This window comes from Cetorhinus maximus, chromosome 10, assembly GCF_964194155.1.
Source record: "Cetorhinus maximus chromosome 10, sCetMax3.hap1.1, whole genome shotgun sequence".
Lineage (NCBI taxonomy): Eukaryota > Metazoa > Chordata > Chondrichthyes > Lamniformes > Cetorhinidae > Cetorhinus > Cetorhinus maximus.
The window spans coordinates 21186458-21212086 of NC_135888.1; the positions used below are offsets into that span (position 1 = coordinate 21186458).

The window sequence follows — 25629 nt, forward strand, 5'->3', positions numbered from 1 at the left end:
CCATCATGCCCATGCTGGCCCTCTGCAAGAGCAACTCACCTATTCCCACTCCCCCATTTTTTCCCTGTAGCCCTGCATATTTTTTCTGTTCAGAAAATTACTCTTCTCAAAGCCTCAATAGAATCTGCCTTCACCACACTCTCAGGAAGTGCATATCAGATCCTCACCACTCGCTGCGTTAAAATGTTTTTCCTCATGTCACTGTTACTTCTTTTGCCAATAACCCTAAATCTCTACCCTCTGCTCCCGGATGCTTCCACCAAAGGGAACAGTTTCCCCTTATCTACTCTGTCCAGACCCCTCATGATTTTGAACACCTCTATCAGATCTCCCCTCAACCTTCCCTCCTCTAGGGAGAACAGTCCCAACTTCCCCAATCTATCCGTAGAACTGTAATGTTTGAAGTTTTGTAAATCTGTTTTCTTTTATGTCAGACTCTGTGACCTTACTTCGAGTGTTCCAAGTAATAATGCAGTTCGAAATTTTCCAAGCTACTTGCAAAGAAAAACAATTCTGTTACACAGAATCTGTCCAAATTTCTCTCTTTCTGGTCTCACATTTTACGCCTTCACCACCCTGGGATATACAGTTACATTAATTTGCATTCCTTAATACAAGTAAATTGACTCAATGAGATAATCCGTTTGAATTGATATCCTGCTGGCCTGTGCCCTTCATGCACTAATGCTGGCTGATGTCTCCATTGCAACTATCACAATGGACATCATTTTCTTCATGGTGGACTACAGTCATACTAAGCGCAAATGAAGACGGTTCTGGTTGTTGGAAGCCAATCATCTCAGCCCCAGGGCATCGCTGCAGGAGCTCCTCAGAGTAGTGTCCTAGGCCCAACCATCTCTAGCTGCATCATTAATGATCTTCTCTCCAATATAAGGTCAGAAGTGGGGACGTTTGTTGATGATTGCACAACATTCAGCACCATTCGCCACTCCTCAGATACTGAAGCAGTCCATGTCCCTATGCAGCAAGACCTGGACAACATTCAGGCTTGGGCTTTTTTTTGTATTCATTTACGGGGATGTGGGCATCGCTGGCTAAGGCAGCATTTATTGCCCATCCCTAATTGCCCTTGAAAAGGTGATGGTGAACTGCCCTCTTGAAACGTTGCAGTCCCTGAGCTGTAGGTACACCCACAGTGCTGTTAGGGAGGGAGTTCCAGGATTTTGACCCAGCGACAGTGAAGGAACAGCGATGTATTTCCAAGTCAGGATGGTGAGTGGCTTGGAGGGGAAGTTCCAGGTGGTGGTGTTCCCATGTGTCTGCTGCCATTGTCCTTCTAGATGGTAGCAGTTGTGAGTTTGGAAGGTGCTGTTTAAGGAGCCTTGGTGAGTTTCTGCATTGCATCTTGTAGATGGTACACACTGCTGCCACTGCTCGTCGGTGGTGGAGAGTGTGAATGTTTATGGATGTGGTGCCAATCAAGCAGTCTGCTTTGTCCTGGATGGTGTCAAGCTTCTTGAGTGTTGTTAGAGCTGCACTCATCCAGGCAAGTGGGGAGTATCCCAGCACACTCCTGACTTGTGCCTTGTAGATGGTGGACAAGCTTTGGGGAGTGATAAGTGTCAAGTAACATTTAGTGCCACACAAGTGCCAAGCAATGACCATTTCCAACAGGAGAGAATCTAATCATCACCCTTTGACATTCAATGGCATTACCATCACTGAATCCCCCATTATCAACATCCTGGGCGGTTACCATTTCCAGAAAATTAATTGGACCAGTCATATAAATACGGTCGCTACAAGGATAAGACAAAGGCTGGGAATTCTGTGGTGAGTAACTCACCTCCTAACTCCCTGAAGCCTGTCCACCATCTACAAGGCATAAGACAAAAGTGTGATGGAATAACCTCCACTTACCTGAATGAGTATAACTTCAACAACTCTCAAAAAGCTTGACATCATTCAGGACAAAGCAACTCACCTGATCGGCACCCCAACTACCACCTTCAACATTCATTCCCTCCATTACTGATATACAGCAGTGTGTACCATCTACAAGATGCACTGCAGTAAATTGCCAAGGCTCCTTCAGCAGTACATTCTAAACCTGCAACTTTAACCAACTACAAGCAGCAGGCAGCATATTAAGCTCATTAAAGGCCTATTAAGACCAATTATTGGATTGTTCAGTCAGCCTCCAAGCTCCGGTTGGGGAGAGTTTTGCTGTCTGGAGGTGGCCTCCCTGTGGCAGACAGGGCAGCCAGCATTCCTAGCAGGCTTGGAGGCCCTCCTTGCCTGCCTGTCTATAAACTGCTGCTCCAAGTTGCCCTGTAGAAGAATTTCACCCTCCACAGTGGTGGCCAGACTGCTGAATCTAATTTCTACTTCAAACATTAAAAAGTTGGGGAAAGGGTATCTTTATTTGGAAGTGCCCTCTCTCTCACACTTACCTGCCCTGGCATCCAATTGCTGTTGCAGCTTTCAAGCTGTGAGGTCTCTGGCTTGGACTATGCAGCTTGGATGGTGAACCTGTCCTCTGGCCACTAATTGTCCAACTCTGGGGGGAAAACACAAGTGAGTGACTTTCCCACATAGTGCCGGCATCTGATCCCCTTTGAGCCTGATAGTAGACTTCAGAAGCCCACAAGAAAAATCTGTCTGTAATATTGGGATCTACCATTAGAAAAATAGATCATTAGCAATGTTGACATGTTTCATTATGTTAGGTATGCCTCGAAATTAGATTTGTGCAGCATTAGTATCTGACTACTTACCACATTCTTATGGCATTACTTTGCTATTTTAACAGGTATTAACTGATCTAAAATAAACTAACTCCCTTGTTAAAATTGCAAACAAATTTGTCTCAATAAATGTCAGCTTCAGTGCTGATTCTGTCATGGAAGTGGTCTGATACACTGTCAATGAGCACCTTCTCTCCCTCCACACACGAACCTGCACCGTGGGGTATTCAAGAATGCACAGTACAACATGTCAAACCACACCTGCAACCCACAACTGGCTTGCCCAACTGCTCGTTGACATTAGTTCACAGTTCTATAAGTTAACTGCGAAACTTTTCTGTTGCTGGATCCAAACATCCTGAATATTTTCCACAAGGAGAAAATCCTTACCAGTGTCAATAGTTGATCTATTCAGTTTTCAGTGTGCCTTCCAAGTATGCTAAGCTGAAGAACAGTGCCACTCTCTTCCATTCCCTTCAGAGTGTTTTTTTTGGTTACTATTGTCTGGTCATCGCTGTGAGTTGGTGGTTGAATGCGACCTTATCCTTGATGATTCCCATCCAATTGCCACGTTATTTTTGTTCATAGAGGCTGCATTTTTAACCAGTTTGTACCCTTCTCCGAGTCCTACCTTTCAGTGTGTTCCTTTGATGAACTGAGTCCTGTTCCAGATATTATTGCAATTGCCTTTTCCACAATCGCATCTGCTTCATTTGCCAGAATTTGGCTCTCTTCCCAGTGCCAATTTCTGATCAACTCCAACCGCAATATTGTCACCCGGTGACTCATGGAAGAAAATGCTTCACCACCTCCTTGTTGAGCTGCTAATTTTGCCCTTTGTTTTGCCCACTACCCAATCAGGTTACAATTTCTCAGGTGCCTGGAGGCCTCCAGTATCCTGCTGAAGTGACAATTCTTTATTGTCCGTCTGCCTGGATGAGGAGTGTAGAGGCCAGCTGTGGGGGTTCAAACTCCCTGCCACGCTAACTAAAAACAAACACAACTTGAGTATAAGACTTTATAGTCTGTTTATGCTTCATGCTGCCTTAATATCTAGGCCATCAAACTATGAATAACTGCTTAACTGTAATTGTAGCTGTACAGTCTATGAGTGCATTAACATTCTGCTGACTTAAAGTTAAGATGCTGTGGATTACAATATTTCATGTTATTGGATGGGTGATAAGTGAATCCACTTACCACAGCAAAACTGTAAAATGCCTTTGCTCCTTTCACTCCAGAAACAACCCATTCATCACTAAAAGCATTCCAAGTTAAACAAATTCGCATTTTTAAAAAATGATTGTCTCAAAGCATGGGTAATTATGTAGGCCAGAGGTTGTCAGATCCTGGCATTCTATGAGTTGAGATACTTCTTCTCTGTAATCATGAACAGTGAGTAGCAACTCGCTATTTAATTAGGGGAAGATAGAAGAGAAAGGAAAGGCTTGCATCTCCGTAGTGCCTTTCATGACCCTAGGATGTCCCAAAGTGTTTTACAGCCAAGGAAGTACTTTTGAACTGTAGTCGCCATTGAACGTAGGAAATATGGCAGCCAATTTGAACACAGCAAACTCCCACAGGCAACAATGTGATAATGATTAGATAACATGTTCCTGTGATATTGGTTGAGGGATAAGTATTGGCCAGGAAACCAGGGATAGCGGCTTTTCTTCGAAATAGTGCCTTGAGACCTTTCACACCCACTGTTCTTGCCCATTGACAAGCGAGTGGTTAGGATCTGGAATGCACAGCCTGAGAGTGGTGGTGGAGGCGGATTTAGTCGGGGAATTGGATAATTATCTGAAGAGAAAAAAAATTAGGGGCTACAGGGAAAGGTCAGGGGAGCGCACTAGCTGAGATGCTCTTGCAGAGATGGGCCGAATGGCCTCCTGTGCTGTATCCATTCTATGATTCTATGAATATCCACTTTTCCTTAGGTTGGCCAAGAATAAGGCTTTACTGTGGCTGTCCCTTTCCTGTTGCCAATGATAGCATCTTTATTACTAACCAACCTGGGACCAGAGATCAAACCTACTACCTTCCTGAGCTGTGTGGCTCAGTACTACATCAAGTGGCCATCAGGTTGAAACTTAGAGACAGCAGCTATTTGACCATGTCACATCTTCATTGAAAGTGTTTGCTGCTCTAACCTTTGAGCTTGCTATAAAACGGGAGGTAAACTAAGGTTGGGTTGGTTTTCGCGGCTTTTGTGCAACCAAAGAGATACAGGTACAATGTCTCAAATCCAGCAATCTCGGGACTGAGGCTGTGCCGGATTTCGGATCTTGCCGAGATTTCAGCTCGGGCAGTTTGGGCCAAGCAGGGGTTGGGTGGGAGCTCAGGAATAGACCAGCTCGCAAGCGGCGAAACAGATAACTGATCCGGTGCCAGTGCAGCACCTAGCCGAATTGTCCATGTAAGTTAGTTTTTTCTCATTTTCCTCAATTGAAATTGATGCAGCTCCCATTCTAAAAATGTCCGGTTTGTGGACAACTCCGGTTTTAGGCCAGGCAGATTTGAGACACTGTGCTGTACTGGTAGGAACAATACTTTCTTTTTCCTCCATAGGTCCCTGCAGCGGGACACCAGGCAGGCAGTTTCACCTCAAGTAGAATATTGGCAAAAGTCCTTTTGTTTTATCTGCACAACGAGCATTTTCAAACAGTCCTTGAATTTGTTCTAAAACCTGGTCCTCAGCCAGGGAGAATTCAATCCTATTTTTGGATGAAAATAGCACAGAGGTGGAATTATGCCAGGATTTCCCGGACTCTCCTCTTGGCAGTCAAGCGTTACTCTTTACTCCAATAGGCATGTGCCACAAAGAAATAAATATAAAAAGGAAAGAGGTAGGGAAGGAATGGTGAAAGGACTGAAATGGAAGAGAATAATATTAAAATTGAGTATATGGGTAGCATGAAAGAAGTAGAACCGGAGTGACAAGAGAGTGTTTAATTTTGAGACTAAAAAGCTTGAAAGTTAGGGGATGGAAATGGTGTGAATTGGAATAACTTGCCAATTCTCCGTTATTCTGATATTTTAAGATTTTTTGGGCAAAAGATTTCCTTTGCGCCTTGTTTGGTGGGACGGTGGGGAGGGGGGTGATTAGACAGAATGTGGAGCTGATCAGATCAGCCATGATCTTTTTGAATGGCGGAGCAGGTTTGAGGGGACTGAATGGCCTATTCCCTGTTCCTAAGTTGTATGTTTGTGTGTAACGTAGCGAAGTTCGATTCAGGCAGGAGTCAGATTACGGCATCCCAATGGAGGCAGAGAAAAGCTACAAGTGCTAAAAGTGGGAAATAAAAATGTGAAAACTTCTAATTGCACAGCATGGCAGATACCGCCCGAAGGAGAAAGGGAGGCCCTTGGACATGATTCTGAGTGGGAACTCTTTCACCCAGAGGAACAGGGGTGTCCCTGCACATGAATCACAGAGAGTTAATATGCAGGTTAGGAAGCCAAATGGTATGTTGGCTTTTTTGTAAAGGGATTAGAGTGTATGAATAAAGAAGTCTTACAATTATACAGAGCATTGGTGAGTAGGTTTGCCAGTTGTGATTAAATGTATTCCTGGAGGCTGCTTCGCATGACTTGCCCCCACTAGTCGGCCAAAACATCCACCCTTGTGGCATATTGCCTTCCTACACCAATTGGAAAGCGGAAAAACTCATTACCCAATTGGATGATGATTGACTGTCAGACAAACGGCCCCTTTTTTACCCCCCATTTTCAATATTTCTATCTGGTAAAGAGAAATGTTCAAAGAAAATGACAAACAAAAGTCTTCTTTTAATGTCCTGATGTTTTTTCTTTAAGGGTTGCACACAGCAGTGTCCTGGAGATTGATCTTCAATTCCTGAGACTCCAGGCCAATCTTGGAGGGTTGGCAACCCTCACAAACTTGGTGGCAGTGTGTGCAGTTTTGGTCTCCTTCCCTAAGAAAGGATATACATGGCCTAGAGGGAGTGCAAGGAAGATTCACTGGACTGGTTCCTGGGAGGGGAATTGCCTATGAGGAAAGATTGAATAGACTACGCCTATATTCGCTGAAGTTTAGAGGAATGAGAGGCGATCTTATTGAAACATATAAAATTCTTAAGGGGCCTGACAGAGTAGATTCTGAGATCCTGTTTCTCTGGCTGGGGGAGCTAGAACGCGGTGTCACAGTCTCAGGAGAAGAGGTCAACCATTTAGGACTGAGATAAGGAGAAATTCCTTTACTCAAAGGGTTGCGAATCTTTTGAATTCTCCACCCCACGGGGCTCAGTTCTGAATACATTCAAGAGGGAGGTTGACAGATTTTTGGGCGCTAAGGGAATGAAGGGATATGGGGACAGTGCGGGGAAGGTGGAGGTCAAAGATCAGCCATGATCTTGTTGAATGGCAGAGCGGGTTCGAAGGGCCCAATTTCCTACTCCTGCTCCTATTTCTTCTGTTCTTATTTTCTATTATCATAGGATTACATAGGATATACGGCACACAAGCAGGCCATTCAGCCCAATCAGACCAAGCTGCACTGCAACCTCCTTCCATTTTTCCTCATCTAAATTTATCATTGTAACTAACCCTCTGTTCCATTCTCCCTCATATGCTTGTCTAGCTTCCCCTTAAAGACACCTATACTGTTCAACAAAGCAGCAGTGACATGAGAAAAATATTTTTATGCAGCGAGTGGTTAGGATCTGGAATGCACTGCCTGAGAGTGTGGTGGAGGCAGATTCAATCGAGGCTTTCAGAAGGGAATTGGATAATTATCTGAAGAGAAAAAGAGTTGCAGCATCACAGGGAAAAGACAGGGGAGTGGGACGAGGTGAGTTGCTCTTGCACAGAGCCGGCAGGGACGTGACAGGCTGAATGGCCTCCTCCTGTGCTGTGACCATGTTATGATTCTATGATTCCCTGTGCTAGTGAGCTCCACATTCTCTCCACTCTTTGGACGAAGAAGTTTCTTCTGAATTCCCTACTGAATTTCTTGGCGACTATCGTGTATCGATGTCCTCTAGTTATGCTCTTCCCCACAAGAGGAAACATTCTCTCTGTATCCACTCTCTCAAAAACCTTTCATCATTTTAAAGACCATTATTAGGACACCCTTCAGTCTTCTTTTTTCAAGTGGAAAGAGACTCAGCCTGTCCATGCTTTCCTGATATGTATACCCACACATTTCTGATGTCTTGTAAATCTGCACTCCCAGCGAGGTGTCACACTCCATGGTGTGTGGGTTGGGGAATTAGGGTTAATACTGGCTAATGATCCCTTTGAGAACTGCTTCTCACTCAGAACTTAGGGTCATGGAGTGCCCTTAATGTTCCTTTCTTATTTTCCTTGGTGGTGATTATCCTTCATTTCCCATTTAGTCCAATGTAATCACTTCCCATCATTTTGACTGCATGAAATGAATAATCCAAACAGACAATGTTCAGGAACAATGTTGGATTCCTAACAATGATTCTGAATAAATAAGAACACACACATACACATAAAAAAAATTATATTCATTAAGGGTAACTGGAATTTCTTCCCTTACTTGTTCTTATGGGCGGAATCGTCCCAGAGTTGAACTAAGTGAAGTAGCGGGCGGGAGAAACGACATTTATCCCACCGGCTGCAATGGCGGCTTTTCACGCTGTATCACCTCAAACCCTCCGCGTTAATTATGTATTCCTGGGACACACGCCGTTGTGATGGTGGGCAGGCTCCGGTTCACCTGCCACACTGTCACCTCGCCGCTTCATCACGCCGGGCGCCACATTCAAAATGCAGCCGCGCTCAGTGCTTCCAGCCCAGGACTGCAGCAGAGAAGACTGCAGCCCTCGAGCATCTTTTGGATGCCCTGAGGCCCTGCTGTGATCTCCTCCACTCCTTCTCTGGCCGTAGGATGGGCAATTACATTACCACTCCGGTTTGGGAGGCGATGGCAGTGGTGATCAGTGCCAATGTTGCACAGAAGAGGTTGGCCATCCAATACAGATAGAGGATGAATGATCTCATCCATGCAGCCAGGGTATGGCAACCATCTCATCAGTCTAAACTCACACACTCAAGCCCATCACACAGTCACTGGCATCTCGTTCACTGCCAGCTCAAGGGACATCACCACCCATTCTCACACACACACACACATGTCCATCTGGCCTCATCTCCTCTGGAGACTGCCTCCTCAGCCCTCACAGATCAACATGTGCCCCCATACACACCCTGGGTTACCCTCCTTCCACAGTACAGCTCTCATCCTGCAGTCCCTTCCCTTGCCTGATGCCACTTCTCCCCCTTCACCAAGCAAGCCCTATCTCTGCAGCCATTGAAAAGCCACCCACATATGGCTGACCTGGTAGCTAGAGACCTGCCCGTGAACTCTCCTAAAAGTGATGTGGTGCTGTCCGTGAAGCCTGGCGCTGATGACTATGAGTGCTGACTGAAGCAAGGTAGGCAAACAAACCTCGAAGTGCAACCTGCCAAGTGCACGCCTCCTCTACATTGGAGAGACCAAACGTAAACTGGGCGACCGCTTTGCAGAACACCTGCGGTCTGTCTGCAAGAAAGACCCAAACCTCCCTGTCGCTTGCCATTTTAACACTCCACCCTGCTCTCTTGCCCACATGTCTGTCCTTGGCTTGCTGCATTGTCCCAGTGAAGCTCAAAGCAAACTGGGGGAACAGCACCTCATCTTCCGACTAGGCACTTTACAGCCTTCTGGACTGAATATTGAATTCAACAACTTTAGATCTTGAACTCCCTCCCCCATCCCCACCCCCTTTCCGTTTCTTCCCCCTTCCTTTTGTTTTTTCCAATAATTTATATAGATTTTTCTTTTCCCACCTATTTCCATTATTTTTAAATCTATACCTTTTATGCCCTGTTAGTCTTTCCACCCCACCCCCACTAGAGCTGTACCTTGAGTGTCCTGCCATCCATTCTTAATTAGCACATTCGTTTAGATAATATCACCACCTTCAACACCTCTTTGTTCCTTTGTCTGTGACATCTTTCGATTATCTGCTCCTATCATTGCTTGCTTGTCCCTACAACCACACCGCACCCTCCCCCCACCCCCACTTCTCTCCACCCGCCCCCCCCCCACCTTAAACCAGCTTATATTTCACCCCTCTCCTAATATTACTCAGTTCTGTTGAAGGGTCATGAGGACTCGAAACGTCAACTCTTTTCTTCTCCGCCGATGCTGCCAGACCTGCTGAGTTTTTCCAGGTGATTCTGTTTTTGTTTTGCACGCCTTATATATGCTGTTCTGAAACATGTCTGTCTGTTTTCCTGCCAACGTGGGTGAATGATCCAGCGGGGAGGAATGAGTCCGGTGGGTTGGCCTTATAATGATATACTGATGTATTACAATGAAGTTCCCGATGTCCAATGGTGGGAACGCTGAGTAGACGATTGCAAACTGTTTTCAGGATGTCGTGAAACCGACTTTTGGCCTTCTCGCCATATTGTCTGCTCAGACCACCGAACACGCCTGGTGCAGACGAGCATGAAAAATCCCAGCCTATGAGTAAACTTGTAGCCCAATAATAAACAGAGCAAAGACCGAGAGAAACTGAGAATCTTGGAAATCTAAAGTAAAGGAAATGAAACTGCTGAAATACGCAGCAAGCAGGTTGACACTTAAGGAGAGAACAGACGGAGCAGTGCTTCACACTGGGATTCTAATAGACCCATAGAATAGTACTGCACAGAAGGAGGACATTCAGCCCATCGGGTAAGTGCTGGTTCCTTTGAAGAGCAATCCAGTTAGTTCCATTGCCCCGCTCTTTCCCTATATTCCTGAAGTTTATTCTCCTTCAGGTACTTACCCAATTCCTTTTTTGAAAACTGCATGAGGACTCGAAACGTCAACTCTTTTCTTCTCCGCCGATGCTGCCAGACCTGCTGAGTTTTTCCAGGTCATTCTGTTTTTGCTAGTGAAATTGTGTCCGCCGCTCAGCTGATTCCTGGGATGAAGGGGTTATCTTCTGAGGAAAGGTTGGACAGTTGGGCCTATATTCATTGGAATTTAGAAGACTGAGAGGTGACCTTACTGAAACAGATAAGATCCTGAGGGGACTTGACAGGGTGCATCCTGGGAGGACGTTTCCCCTTGTCGGGGATCCTAGAACTAATGGACACAGTTTAAAAATTAGGGGTCTCCCGTTTAAGAGGGAGATGAGGAGAATTTTTTTCTCGGAGGGTCATTAGTCTGTGAAATCTCTTTCCGAGAGAGCATTGGAGGCTGGGACAGGGCATTTATTCAAGGCTGAGTTAGATAGAATTTTGATCGATAAGGGTTATGGTGGGGTGGGGGGTCGGGGGCGGGGACAGACTTGAAAGTGGAATTGAGGCCAAATCAGATCAGCCGTGATTTTATCGAATGGTGGAGCAGGCTCTAGGGACCGAATGGCCTACCCCTGCTCCTAATTCTTATGTTCTTGTGTTCTCACCCATTCAGGCAGCACATTCCAAATCCTAACCACTCGTTGCGCAAAAAAAGTTTCCCTCATGTCGCCTCTGGTTCTTCATCAAAAATTTCTGGAGAAGCGGAGGTTGGGCAGAGTTTTGGAGGTGAGAAAGTGATGCTGTGCAGGAAGGTGTGTCATGTGGAATAAATTTACTGCCAGAGTGATTCCATTTATTGGGAAGCATTGTTTTCCTCCCCTCAGCTGAGCAGCCTTGGAGCGATAGCTTGATGAAAATAGCACCTGCTCACTGGAGGTGATTTGGAACCTCGCTGGCCCATTCAAATCAGGATCCTGTGATACCAAATAGGACCCATGTCCAATTTTGTGATGCCAATGGAACACTCAAAAATAAGGGCCAGGATTTCCCGGCCCCAGCACAACAGGTCCCACCGTGTCGGATGCAGCATGCAAGCCAAGAGTCCACTAACTTCGGTGGGACAGGAAGATCCCGCTGATGGGCAGGGCCGGAAATTCCCTCCCAAGGTGTTTCCAAAGGTTTTCAAACTGTTTTTTGACTGGTCAAGAGGAGGATTAAAAGGAAAGGAGGATCTACATGTATACGGTGCTTTTAATGACCTTGTGATGTCTCAAAGTGCTCTTCAGCCAACAAAATATTTTGAAGAGTTGTCATTGTTGTATTGTGGAAAACACAGCAGTCAATTTGTACACAGCAAGCTCCCATAAGCAACAATGTGACCATGACCAGGTCATTGTTTTTTTGTGATGTTGATTAAGGGATAACTATTAACAAGGCCACTGGGGAACGATGTCCCTGCTCTTCTTCGAAATAATGTCACGGGATCTTTTACATCCACCTGTAAGGGCACTTGAGGCCTCAGTTTAACATCTCACCCAAGAGACAGCACCTCTGACAGTGCAGCACTTCCTCAGTTCCGCACTGGAGTGTCAGCCTGGATTTTTGTGCTTGAGTCTTTAGAGTGGGAACTTGAACCCACAACCTTCTGACCCAGAGGTGAGAGAAAGCTATCTGCTTAGCCACAGCTGGCTACCTAAGAAGTTGACCCCCATCCCCAATGCCTGGCCATCCAAAGCCCTCCTCCAGGATCACCTGCTCACCCAGCTCAGCGCCATGGTGAAACCACAAAATTTCCTGCCTCTCTTGATCAGCAAACGTAGCCTGGGCCTCAGATCACTTCCTTCGAGCGGACGTCAGACTCACTCCCTCCACCTTGCCGATGGAAGTGGCCACATGAAAATCGACCCACTAAGTATAATTGGAAATGAGTTTTCTTTATTCAAGTGACTATTCATTTAATTGAAATATAATTACACATTGAAGAATAAAAATATGAAGGATATTGGAAAAGAAGAAGAAAATGGAATCAGAGCAGATAGCCCAAATGTGGAACTAGGACAAGCTTAGGAATAGGTTCAGCAAACAGGTAAAAAGGCAAATGGTATGTTGGTCTTCATTGTGAGAGGACTTGAGTACAGGAGCATTGATGTCTTACTGCAGCTGTACAGAGCCTTGGTGAGATCACACCTGGAGTATTGTGTGCAGTTTTGGTCTCCCTACCTAAGAAAGGATATACTTGCCATAGAGGGAGTGCAATGAAGGTTCACCAGACTGATTCCTGGGATGGCAAGATTGTTGTATGAGGAGAGATTGGGTCTGCGAGGCCTGTATTCACTGGAGTTTAGAAGAATGAGAGGAGATCTCATTGAAACTTCTGACAGGGATGGCCAGACTGGATGCAGGGATGATGTTTCCTCTGGCTGACGGGGTCTAGAACAAGGGGTCACAGTCTCAGGATACAGAATGGGCCATTTAGGACTGAGATGAAGAGAAACTTCTTCACTCAGAAGGTGGTGAACCTGTGGAATTCTCTACCACCGAAGGCTGTGGAGGCCAGGCCACTGAATATATTTAAGAAGGAAATAGATTTCTGGACCCTGAAGGCGTCAAGGGGTATGAGGAGAGAGCGGGAGTATGACGTAGAGATGGAGGATCAGCCATGACCATATTGAATGGCGGAGCAGGCTCCAAGGGCCAGATGACCTACTCTTCCTATTTTTTATGTTCCTATGGCCGGGACTTTCTGTGCCCGCTGGCGTCGGGTGTGTTCAGTGGTGTGAGCCAACAATATGCCAAGAAGGCCAAAAATCAGTTTCATGACATGAGACCAGTTTGCAATCGTCCGCTCTGCCCGCCGATGGCGGGCCGCGTTTCCTGCCATCAGACATCAGGAACCTCATTGTAATACATCAGCATATCACATTAAGGCCAGCCCGCCAGAATCATCCCCCCCCACCCTCATGCTGGATCGTCAGCCTACATCGGTGGGAAAACACGCCGACATGTTTCGCAACAGCACATCAGCGGCGTTCAGCTGGTGAGCTGCACTTCACTTGGAACTTTAAGGTTTGCTTGCCTACCTTGCTTCGGGCAGCACTGACACTCATCAGCGACACATCACATCTCTTTTAGGGGGGCTCACCAGTAGGTCTTTACCTACTAGATCAGCCATAAGTGGCTGGCTTTTCAATAGCTGCAGGGCAAGGCCTTGCTTGGGGAAGAGGGAGAAATGGTGTCAGGGAAGGGAAGAGGCTGCATGGTGAGAACTGTACTTGGGAAGGGGGGTATCCCAGGGTGTGTGTGTGTGTTGTGTGTGAGAGTGAGAGAGTGGTGATGTCCCTTGAGCTGGCAGTGAGTGAGATGTCAGTGAAATGTATGATGGGCTTGGGTGTGTGAGTTTAGAGTGATGAGATGGTTGCCTTATCTTGGCTGCACAGATGAGATCATTCACCCTCTATCTGTCTTGGATGGCCAACCTCTCCTGTGCAGTCACTGCCTGCCATGCTGGAGTGGTGGTGATGCTGCTGCCCGTCCTGCGGCCAGAGCGGGGGTAGAGGATATCACGGCAGGCCTCCACGGCGTCCAAATGGCATTCCAGTGACGCTTTTTTTTTTCCATCTTGTGGACATCTTCCCTGCAGTAGTCATGGGCTGAAGACGTGTGCGCGTGGCTGGACTTTAAAGATGGTGCCCGGCATGATGAGGCAGCGAGGTGATGGCGGGTGGGCGAGCGAATGAGAGCCTGCCCACCATGGAAACAGTGTGTTTCCCAGTGATGCATAAATAGCGTGGCGGACTTGGGACGATACGGCATGAAAACCCACCATCACGGCCAGCAGATTAAACGTCGTTTCACCCACCCGCTACCACACTTAGTGCGAATCTGGGACGATTCTGCCCTATGTTTCTACGGTTCTGTGTTGAATGTTCAATGATTCTGGGTTTGGAGCTTATTATTCTATGTAAAAAGAAATCCCATATGGTCAGCAGCAATTTGTTCGTTGATCTTCTGATGACAGGGTCAGACAGATATATAATGTGGCCCAGTTCTTTGCCCAGTGTCTACTCAGGCTCAGTGAGCTGAGTTTTATCTTTTAGACCTGCTCGCAGTGGAAGAGGCCTGCAGTTTGTTAGGTATAGGGAAGTTTCAGCAACACGTTTGTCAGTGGCTTTTTAAACCAGCCCCTGCATTTGCATCTGACTTCTGTGTTTCCCGACCAATTAGAGCAGGCAGGTGTGATGGCTTAACTCTTTAAAGGGACTCTGCGCTGATCAGGTCTGAAGGGTGGTAGGGGTTTTGTTAACAGAACCTGCACAGATGGAGGCTCAACTTGGCAAGGCAGCACCACACTTCAGCGATGCGTCCCTGGTGATAATGCAGTGGGGTGTAAGTGCTTGCAGTGGGATTCTGTTCCCTGTCAATGGGAGGTTTAAGGCAGTTACTGAACACAAGCAGGCATAGCTGGAGGCAGAGGAGGCCAGCAACAGAAGTGTGGTGCCTCGCTCCTGGATACTGTGCCACGAGAAGTTTAGTGACCTGGTCAGGGTAGGAAGGGTAAGTGGCATGACATATTCAAGGACAAACTGCCTCACTCTGCCTTTCCCCAACCTTCTCTTGCACGTCTCTGCTCATACCAGCACATGTTGCAGGTGCATAAATCCCTCTCTGTCGAGGCACTTCCTCACGTTCCCATTTGACCAGTTACCGCTGACATTCATCCTCATCTCATCGCCAGGCTGCACAAACTCCTCCCAGAGATCCTGTCCTTCCATTCTCTCAATGCATTCCGCAGCTCACAGCCATAGATTTCTCTCTTTGCAGGAGAGGTGAGCACAGAATGCCAGGGAGAGGCAGCGAACTGGGGGTGGCCTTCCAGACATCTCCATCTTTCCAGTTACAGAGGAGAAGGTGCTGGAGATAAGCTGGGCTTGGCTTGCATCTCAGGGCCATAAGACGTAGGAGCAGAAGTAGGCCATTCAGCCCATTGAGTCTGCTCCGCCATTCAATGGGATCATGGCTGATCTGACAATCCTGAGCTCCACTTTCCTGCCTTTTCCCCATAACCCTTGATTCCCTTACTGATTAAAAATCTGTCTATCTCAGCCTTGAATATACTTAACGACCCAGCCTCTACAGCCCTCTGCAGTAAAGAATTCCACAGATTCACTACCCTCTGAGAGAAGAAATTCTTCCTCATCTCTGTCTTAAATGGGTGACCCCTTACTCTGAGATTATGCCCTCTGGTCCCAGACTCTCCCACAAAGGGAAACAACCTCTCAGCATCTATCCTGTCAAGCCCCTTAAGAATCTTACATGTTTCAATAAGGTCGCCTCTCATTCTTCTAAACTCCAATGAGTACAGGCCCAACCTACTCAACCTCTCCTCATAAGAAAATCCCTCCATACCCAGGATCAACTTAGTGAACCTTCTCTGGACTGCCTCCAATGCCAGTATATCTTTCCTGAGTCAAGGGGACCAAAACTGTTCACAGTATTCTAGGTGTGGTCTAACTGGTGCCTTGTATAGTTTTAGCAAGACTTCCCTACTTTTATACTCCATTCCCTTTGAAATAAAGGCCAATGTTCCATTTGCCTTCCCTATTACCTGCTGAACTTGTATGTTAGCTTTTTGGGATTTATGCATGAGGACCCCCAAATCCCTGTGCTGCAGCTTTTTGCAGTCTTTCTCCATTTAAATAATATTCAGCGCCTCTATTCTTCCTGCCAAAGTGCATAATCTCACATTTTCCTACATTGTATTCCATCTGCCAAATTTTTACCCACTCACTTAACCTGTCTATGTCCCTCCGTAGACTCTTTGTGTCATCCTCACCACTTGCCTGCCCAACTATTTTTGTGTCATCTGCAAACTTGGCTATAGTACATTCATTTCCCTCATCCAAATCATTAATATATATTGTAAATAATTGTGGCCCCAGCACTGATCCCTGTGGCACTCCACTAGTTACAGGTTGCCATCCTGAAAATGCCCCCCTTATCCCAACTCTCTGTCTTCTATTAGTTAGCCAACCCTCTATCCATGCTAATATACTACCCCCAACACCATGGGCTCTTATCTTATTAAGTAACCTTATGTGCGGTACCTTATTGAATGTCTTTTGGAAATCCAAATATATTACATCTACTGGTTCCCTATTATCTACCCTGCATGTTGCCTCCTCAAAGAATTCTAATAAATTTGTCAGGCAAGATTTCCCCTTCATGAAGCCATGCTGACTCTGCTTGATTATATTATGCATTTCTAAATGCTCTGCTATTACATCCTTTATAATAGACTCTAACATTTTCCCAATGACAGATGTTAAGCTAATTGGCTTATAGTCACCTGTTTTTTTTTATCTTTCTCCCTTTTTGAATAAGGGTGTTACATTGGCAGTTTTCCAATCCTCTGGGACTTTTCCAGAATCTAAGGATTCTTGGAAGATTACTACCAGTGCATCCACTATCTCTGTAGCTACTTCCTTTAATATCCTCGGATGCAACCCATTAGGTCCAGGGGACTTATCAGCCTTTAGCCCCATTAGTTTCCCTAGTACTTTTTCTCTAGTGTTAATTCATTATATTTATTCTATCCCCTCCTTTTGCCCTTGATTATTTAGTATTTTTGGAATGCTATTAGTGTCTTCTGTCGTGAAGACCGATGCAAAGTATTTATTCAACTCCCCTGCCATTTCCTGGTTCTCTATTATGATTTCTGCAGCCTCATCCTCTATGGGGCCTATGTTCACTTTGGCCTCTCTCTTCCTTTTTAAATATTTAAATAAACTCTTACTGTCTGTTTTTATTTTACTTGCTAGTTTACCCTCAAAGTTTATTTTCTCCCTCTATTTTTTTGGTCATCTTTTGTTGATTTTTAAAACTTTCCCAAACCTCCAGATTACCACTAATCTTTGCCACATTATATGTTTTTTTTCTTTCAATTTGATATTATCATTAACTTTCTTGGTTAACCATGGTTGGTTTATCCCCTTCCTAGAATCCTTCTTCCTCACTGGGATTTACCTTTGTTATGAGTCATGAACTATTTTCTTTAATGTCTGTCATTGTTCATCAACTGTCTTTTCTGCTAAACTCCTTTCCCAGCCCACTCCAGCCAACTCTGCCCTCATTCCTTTGTAATTACCTTTATTTAAGTTCAGCACAGTTGTGTCCGACCCAAGTTTCTCACTCTCAAACTGAATGCTAAATTCTACCATGTTATGGCCACTGTTTTGTGGGGGATCTTTTACTCCTAGATCTTTTATTAAACTTGCCTCATTACATATTACCTGATCAAAATAGCCTGATCCCTGGTTGGATCCACAACATATTGTTCTAGGAAACTGCCCTGAATACACTCTGAATTCTTGCTTGTGACTACCTCATAGAGTCATAGAGGTCTACAGCACAGAATAAGGCCCATTGAAAAAAGGCCCTTTGGCCCATCGAACCACTGCCAATTTGATTTTCCCAATCTACATAAAGATTAAAGTCACCCATGATTAATGTACTGGTTTTTTTTTAACATGCCCTTATTATCTCCTGATTTATTCTCTGTCCTACATTATAGCTACTGTTAGGCGGCCGATAGGTTGCTCCCACCAGTGTCTTCTTCCCCTTGTTATTTCTTACCTCCACCCATATGGATTCTACATCTTCCGATCCAAGATCATTTATTGCTATCATACTTATTCTATCTCCTACTAACAAAGCTACCCCACCACCCTTTCCTTCCTGCCCGTCCTTTTGAAAAGTCACATACCGCTGAATATTTAGTTCCCAGCTTTGATCTCCTTGAACCCCTGTCTCGTAATGGCTATAAGATCATACCCATTAATCTCTATTTGTGCCGTTAATTCATTTATTGTGTTCCGAATACTACATGCATTTAAGTAAAGAGCCATTAATTTTTCCTTTTTACCATTTTTTCTCCCTTTGACCCTATTTGCTGCTGTTTTTTTATGTTTGTACACTGTCCCTTCCTGTCACACTCTGGGTATCATTGCCTAAATAGCTGTCCTGCAATGCTGCCACATCCTTTTGCTTTGTAAGTCTACGTATCCCCTCTCCGGAACCCTCCTCCCCCTCTATTTAGTTTAAAACCCTCTCTCCAGCCCTAGTTATTCGATTTTCCAGGACATGGTCCAGGCATGGTTCAACTGAAGCCCATCCCACTGGAACAGCTCCCTTCCACCCCAGTACTGATGCCAGTGCCCCATTAACTGAAACCCATTCCTCCCACACCAATCTTTGAGCCACGCATTTAACTCCTTGACTTTATTTACCCTATGCCAGTTTCCTGTGGCTCAGGTAGAAATCCTGAGATTATTACCTTGGAGGTTCTGCTTTTTAATTTAGCTCCTGACTGTTCAAATTCTTTCAGCAGAACCTCCTTTCTAGTCCTATCAATGTCGTTGGTACCAACGTGGAAGACGACAACTGGATCCCTCCCCTCCCACTTCAAGTTCCTCTCCAGCCCAGAGGAGATGTCCTTAACCCTGGCATCGGGCAGGCAACACAGCCTTCAGGACTCATGCTCACGGCTGCAGAGAATTGTATCTATCCCCGACCACTACTACGTTCCTATTTCCTCCCCCCACTTGAATGGCTCCCTGTACCACAGTGCTATGGTCAGTTCACTCATCCTCCTTGCAGTCCCTGGTCTCACCCACACAGCTTGCAAGAACCTCATAACTGTTGGACAATTGCAGGGGCCGAGCCCTCTCGAACGCTACCCCCTGGGCCCCCATACCTGCCTCACCTGCAGTCACACCCTCCTGGCCCAGATAACAGACCAAATTTGAATGACCTAATCTGAGGGGTGTGACTGCCTCCTGGAGCAAAGTGTTCAAGTAACTTTCCCCCTCCCTGATGTGCCACAATGTCTGCAGCTCGGACTTCAGCTCCTCAACTCTGATCCGAAGTTCCTCGAGCTGCAAATACTTACTACAGATGTGTTCACTCTGGATCACCTTGGTGTATAGCAGCTCCCACATGCTGCAGTAGCAACACATCGCCCGTCCTCCCATCACTATTGTACTTTATTTAATTTATTAACTAATGACTCAAGGTGCATGCTCCGATCCCACTGCTCACTTCGCACTAGACACTGACACGAGATGCATTTCTTTCCAGTGATCTCTCAATTTCCTCAGTTCTTACGGTCCATCGTGAAAAATGTACTCCCTGGTAAAGCTATCTATTGATTACAGCTGGGCAGAAGATTTTGCCCAATACTGTACAATTTTTACACTATCAGCAGATGCTATTGTGCTGTGTTTCAGAAAATAGAAAAATATTGAAACACATTTTAATGACTGCAGGTACTGCCTCAAAGTAACGGGTATATATGAGATTGGTGTTACTGTCAAATTCATTCCTTGTGCTAATGCTGGGCTTCACATCCTGGCCTTGTCTCTAAACTTCACACGCTGATTTACTTATCTTTCGGTTGGTTCAATCAAAGTTTTGATCAGACATGTGTACAACTCTGATCCCTGACTGATTAACATGTGTAAAGGTTTAGTCACATGCCCCAAAAACTTTTGGTCGCTATCGTCAAGTAAATCCTACTGGAACATTAGAGGTAGTTTTTCTGTATTGGGTGTAATTTTCCAAGTATGGTTTTGGCAGCTAGGCACCATGCATACTGCCAACACATATTGGATGATTTTGTGTGCGCAATACAGGGTTTTAATTGATGGAAAACTGCGAGAATTGCACATGCTATTTCCTGATATGTGCTTGCAAAAGGCAAGATAGCCCAGGCAAGCTCTGAAAAGAGTCCAATATTTCAACGTCAGGGGACGGTGGGTGGAGGTCTACAATGGTATTTCAGGTGCCTTATTATTTTCCAGTGCTACATTGAATCCTGTTGCCTAGATGATCTAAAACAACACCGGGCGTCACGAAAATATAAAGTAAATTCAGTGTTGCTGCAGTGCTAGTGACCCTGACTTTGACCTCTTGTGCATCTCCCCCTACTTCTGTCACATCTTTGGCGGTTGTGCCTTCAGCTGCCTAGACCCCAAACTCAGGAATTTCCTACCTAAACCTCTCCACTTCTCTCTCTCGGCCTACTTAAATTCCACCTCTTCATTCAAGCTTGTGGTCACCCCTCCTTTGAAAATCTTTGGAAGTCAGTGGAAATGAAAATTGAGAGAGTTGTACAGCTGTCAGCCATTTTAAGCTAACACCCAAAGTCAAAATTACCCCCAATGAATCTCATAAAACATAATGACCAGAATTTCACGCCCCGCGGGCGGGCACATGCCCGACCCGCCCGGCTGTGAAATAGCCCGAGATGCCATCGGTCGAGTGGCCCAACATCATCGCACACCCGCACGATATCTCACACACAGCAGTCGGAAGCGAGCCCACCGACAATTAAGCGGGCAATTAAGCCCACTAAGGAGGCAATTGAAAGCAATTTTCTGTGGTCCGCCCACTTTTACGGTTGGCGGAAGGGCCAATCGGCCAGGCGCCGTTCCCATTTTTGCTCAAACCTCGATCCAGGGCAGGATGAAATCCCTGCGAGGAAATTAAATGGAAAGAGATATTTTTTTATGAGGGTTTGCTTTCGGTTGCTTGATTGTGCTGCAGGGGTGTATTTTGCAGCATTTTTGTTGTTTCGTTTATTCTCTGGAGATCTGCAGCTCCCTGGGGCAGCTGTCTGCCTTCAGGGAGCTCACTGGAAGGGCTCACCAGCACCCGCGGTGACGTCAGTACCCGCCCTCTTCCCTCCCCCACCGGCAGCGCTGAGCTTTTCTCCGGGCGCCGCTAATTGGCCAGCCAGCATGAAATCGCGGTCGGGGGCCGATCGCAGCCAGGGGCCCGTTTCCCGTCTGCTCCCAGGCTCGCCGATCGTGCGTGCCCGACAAGCGAAAATTTCGGGCCAGTGGAGGTGAAATTGGTCTGAGGCAGCAGTGCAATATGAGCTCATAGCGAATCGGCTGTCTATGTTCCGCTACCTTGGAAAATATCGCCAAGGTTTTATCATTTCATACCAATTAAAATGTGAAAGTGAGACTAGGAAACAAGTTGCCAGAAAGCACTTGAACCTTTGTCCTGTAAACTTTAGTGGAAAGAAGCTCTGGTATGGTGATTAACTAGGAGCCTGTTTCACCCTGCTGAAGTACAGCAAGTCCACCCTTGTGAGTATTTAACAAAGTGCGTGCATTTTGACCAAAGCTGCTTATTTGTCAAAAGCGAAAACATTTGCAGCATTTTAATCTGTCTCATTGAAATCACCCCAGCTTTCAAAACGACAAGGGTTGTCCGATCCATCTACTTAACTGTGTGTAATTTTGGTGGCCTAATCGCTGACAGGATATTATTTACTTTGATAGGGGACATGGATCTGCACCTGAAGTTTATCCTTTTACTGGGAGACTGGTACCTGTGAGCATGTACCCTAGGAGAACCATTATTCTGCCACAAGGAGAAGAATTGGGTTTTAGTAGAACAAACGCAGGGAGCCAACTCCTACTGCTCTCCCAAGAATGACCAAGATGGGTGTCAGAATACAAGCTTCAAAAGTTGACAGTAGTTATCAGAAATTGAAGTCATGACAACAGGTTAAAAATGATTGGGTTGACATTCTTTGGGAAAGGGGACTTCGAGACAACCTGATTGAAGGCTTCCAAAACCATGAAGGAAATTGTATAATTGGTTCCAGGCAAAAAATGTATGGTTTTGATACCAGATTAAGTCGGTAGCTTTCAATATTATTTTCTGGTAAAATGTAGGGGGACCAAACTAAACCTTTGAACTGGACCCATGAACATCAGCCCCCACCCCCCCCCACCCCCACCACCAACCCCCAAGGGAAATGGCACACCTGCCTAATGGTAACCCAGGGTTGGTGAAACTATTTTTCAAACCAGACCAAAGAGCCTTTGCTACAGAGTAACCTGTGTGAGAATGATAATCTGTACAGAGTTGGCAGCTCTGAACTGAAAATCACAGTGGATATTTCAGCTAAAAGCGATGCTTCTTTATTCTTGCGAAACTGGTTTTCTGTTCTTTGTGCTGATAACATGTTTCTCCTCCCCACAGGGATTTCCAGGAAATTTTGGGGAGAGGGGATCGCCAGGCGTGGATGGAAGCCCAGTAAGTTGACATGTCTGCCTTAGCATGTTAGTAGAATAGTTTGCTTTACTCTTCTGCTCCAATGATTCCCCTTTATTACCTGCCAAGCTTGTTTTTAGGATTTTCAGGACAGAGATGAGGAAAAATTGCTTCACTCAAAAAATGTTGGTCGTCAGAGGGACTTGGGTGTCCTTGATCAAGGAACACAGAAAGTTAGCTTGCAGGTACAGCAGGCAGTTAGGAAGGCAAATGGCATGTTGACGTGTATTGCAAGCGGATTAGAGTATAGGTATAAGGAAGTCTTACCGCAATTGCACCAGGCTTTGGCGAGACCACACCTGGAGTACCGTGTGCACTTTCAGTCTCCATTTTTAAGGAAGGATGTACTTTCCTTGGAGGCAGCACAGCAAAAGTTCACGAGATTGGCACCTGGAATGAGAGGGTTGTCCTATGATGAGAGGCTGAGTTGGGCCTATACTCTCTGGAGTTTAGAAGAATGACAGGTGATCTCTTTGAAATATGCAAACTTCTAAAGGGAGTTGACAGGGTAGACACTGAGAGGTTGTTTCCCCTGTCGGAGATCCTAGATCACTGGGCACAGCCTCAGGATAAGAGGCTGAGCATTTAGGACTGAGATGAGGAGAAATTTCTTTACTCAAAGGGTTGTGAATCTTTGGAATTCTCTACCCCAGAGGGTTGTGGATGTTTCATTGTTGAATATGCTCAAAGCTGAGATAGATGATATTTGGCCTCTCATGGATTCCAGGGACATGGGGAGCAGGCCTAGAACATGGATTTAAGACCGATAATCAGCCATGATCAAATGTGGCAGTGCAGGCTTGAGGGGTATTGTGTAACCCTGCTTCTGTTTCTTATGTTCTTAGGTTGAGAAGGGCTGTGAATCTTTGGATTTCTCTACCCCTTAAGAGCTGTGATTGAGTATATTCAAGACCAAGGTCAATAGATTTTTGGGTACTAAGGGAATTAAGGGATTTAATTAGGTGGGAGGCGGCGGCGTAATGGTAATGTCACTGAACTAGTCATCTAGAGGCCCAGGCTAATACTCGGGGGACATGGATTCAATAAATCTGGAATTTAAAAAATCTAGTCTAATGGTGACCACAAAACCATTGTTGATTGTCGATAAAACCCATCTGATTCAATAATGTCCTTCAGGGAAGGAAATCTGCCATCCTTACCTAGTCTGGTCTATATGTGACTCCAGACCCACAGCAATGTCGTTGACTCTTAAATAGCCCAGCAAGCCACTCAGTTGTATCAAACAGCTACAAAGTCTAAAAGGAATGAAATGGAATGGACCACCTGACAATGACCTAGGCACCAGAAATGACAATGCACAGCGAGCCCTGTCGACCCTACAAAGTCCTCCTTACTAACATCTGGGGGCTTGTGCCAAAATTAATGGAGCTGTCCCACAGACTAGTCAAGCAATAGCCTGACATACTCATACTTGCAGAATCATATCTTACAGATAATGTCCCGGGTACCACCATCACCATCCTTGGGTATGTCCTGTCCCATCAACAGGACAGATCCACCAGAGGTGGCGGCACAGTGGTATACAGTCGGGAGGGAGTTGTCCTGGGAGTCTTCAACATCAGCTCTGGACTCCATGAAGTCTCATGGCATCAGGTCAAACACGGGCAATGAAATCTCCTGATGGTTACCGCCTACCGTTCCCCCCTCAACTGATGAATCAGTGCTCCTCCATGTTGAACACCACTTGGAGGAAGCACTGAGGGTGGCAAGGACACAGAATGTACTCTGGGTAGGGAACTTCAATGTCCATCACCAAGAGTGGCTCAGTAGCACAACTTCTGACCGAGCTGGCCAAGTCCTAAAGGTCATAGCTGCTAGGCTGGGTCTTTGGCAGGTGGTGATGGAACCAACAAGAGGGAAAAACATATTTGACCTCATCCTAGCCAATCTATCTGCCGCAGATACATCTGTCCGTGACAATATTAGTAGGAGTGACCAACGCACAGTCCTTGTGGAGATGAAGTCGTCTCCACATTGAGGATACCCTCCATCGTGTTGAGTGGCAGTACCACCGTGCTAAATGGGATAGATTTCAAACAGATCCAGCAACTTAAAAATGGGCATCCATGAGGCGCTGTAGGCCATCAGCAGCAGCAGAATTGTATACAACCACAATCTGTAACCTCATGGCCTAGTATATCCCCCATTCTACCATTACCATCATGCCGGGGGATCAACCCTGGTTCAATGAAGAGTGCAGGAGGGCCATGCCAGGAGCAGCACTAGGCATACCTAAAAATGAGGCGTCAACCTGGTGAAGTTACAGCACAGGACTACTTGCATGCCGAACAGCGGAAGTAACATGTGATGAAAGAGCTAAGCGATCCCACAGCCAACGGGTCAGATCTAAGCTCTTCAGTCGAACATGCATACGAACATATAAAATAGGAGCAGAAGTGGGCCATTCGGCCCCTCAAGCCTGCTCCACCATTCAATAAGATTATGGCTGATCTTCTTGTGTTTTGATTTCCACATTCCCATCTACCCCCAATAACCTTTGATTCCTTTGCCTTAAAGATATTCAATGACCCCTCCTCCACCACCTTCTGAGGCAGAGAGTTCCAAAGCCGCACATCCCTCCGAGAGAAAAAAATTCTCCACATCTCTGTCCTAAAAGGACGACCCCTAATTTTAAAACAGTGCCCCCTAGTCTGCACTCACTCACCAGAGGAAACATCCTTTCCACATCCACCTTGTTAATATTGTTTAGGACCTTATATACTACCAAGTCACCCCTCACTCTTCTAAACTCCAGTGGAAACGAACTCAGTCTGTCCAACCTTTCCTCATAAGACAACCCGTTCATTCCAGGTATCAATCTAGTAAACCTCCTCTGAACCGCCTCCAATGCATTTACGCCCTTCCTTAAATAAGGAGACTAAAACTGTGCACACTATTTGAGATGTGGTCTCACCAGTGCCCTGTATAACTGAAGCATAACATCCTTACTTTTATGTTCAATTCCTCTCGTAATAAAGGATAGCATTCCATTAGCCTTCTT

The 25629-nt window shown here is 45.8% G+C and overlaps 1 protein-coding gene across 2 annotated transcripts in view; it reads left to right on the forward strand.

Annotated features, from left to right (window-relative positions):
- Positions 1 to 25629, forward strand: part of col27a1b (collagen, type XXVII, alpha 1b) — a 605111-nt gene that overhangs the window by 215457 nt on the left and 364025 nt on the right. For both annotated transcript variants that reach the window (XM_078550110.1, XM_078550108.1), the window contains exon 13: positions 22536 to 22589. In XM_078550110.1, the coding sequence (XP_078406236.1) occupies positions 22536 to 22589 (54 nt within the window). The remainder of the gene's footprint in view (positions 1 to 22535; positions 22590 to 25629) is intronic.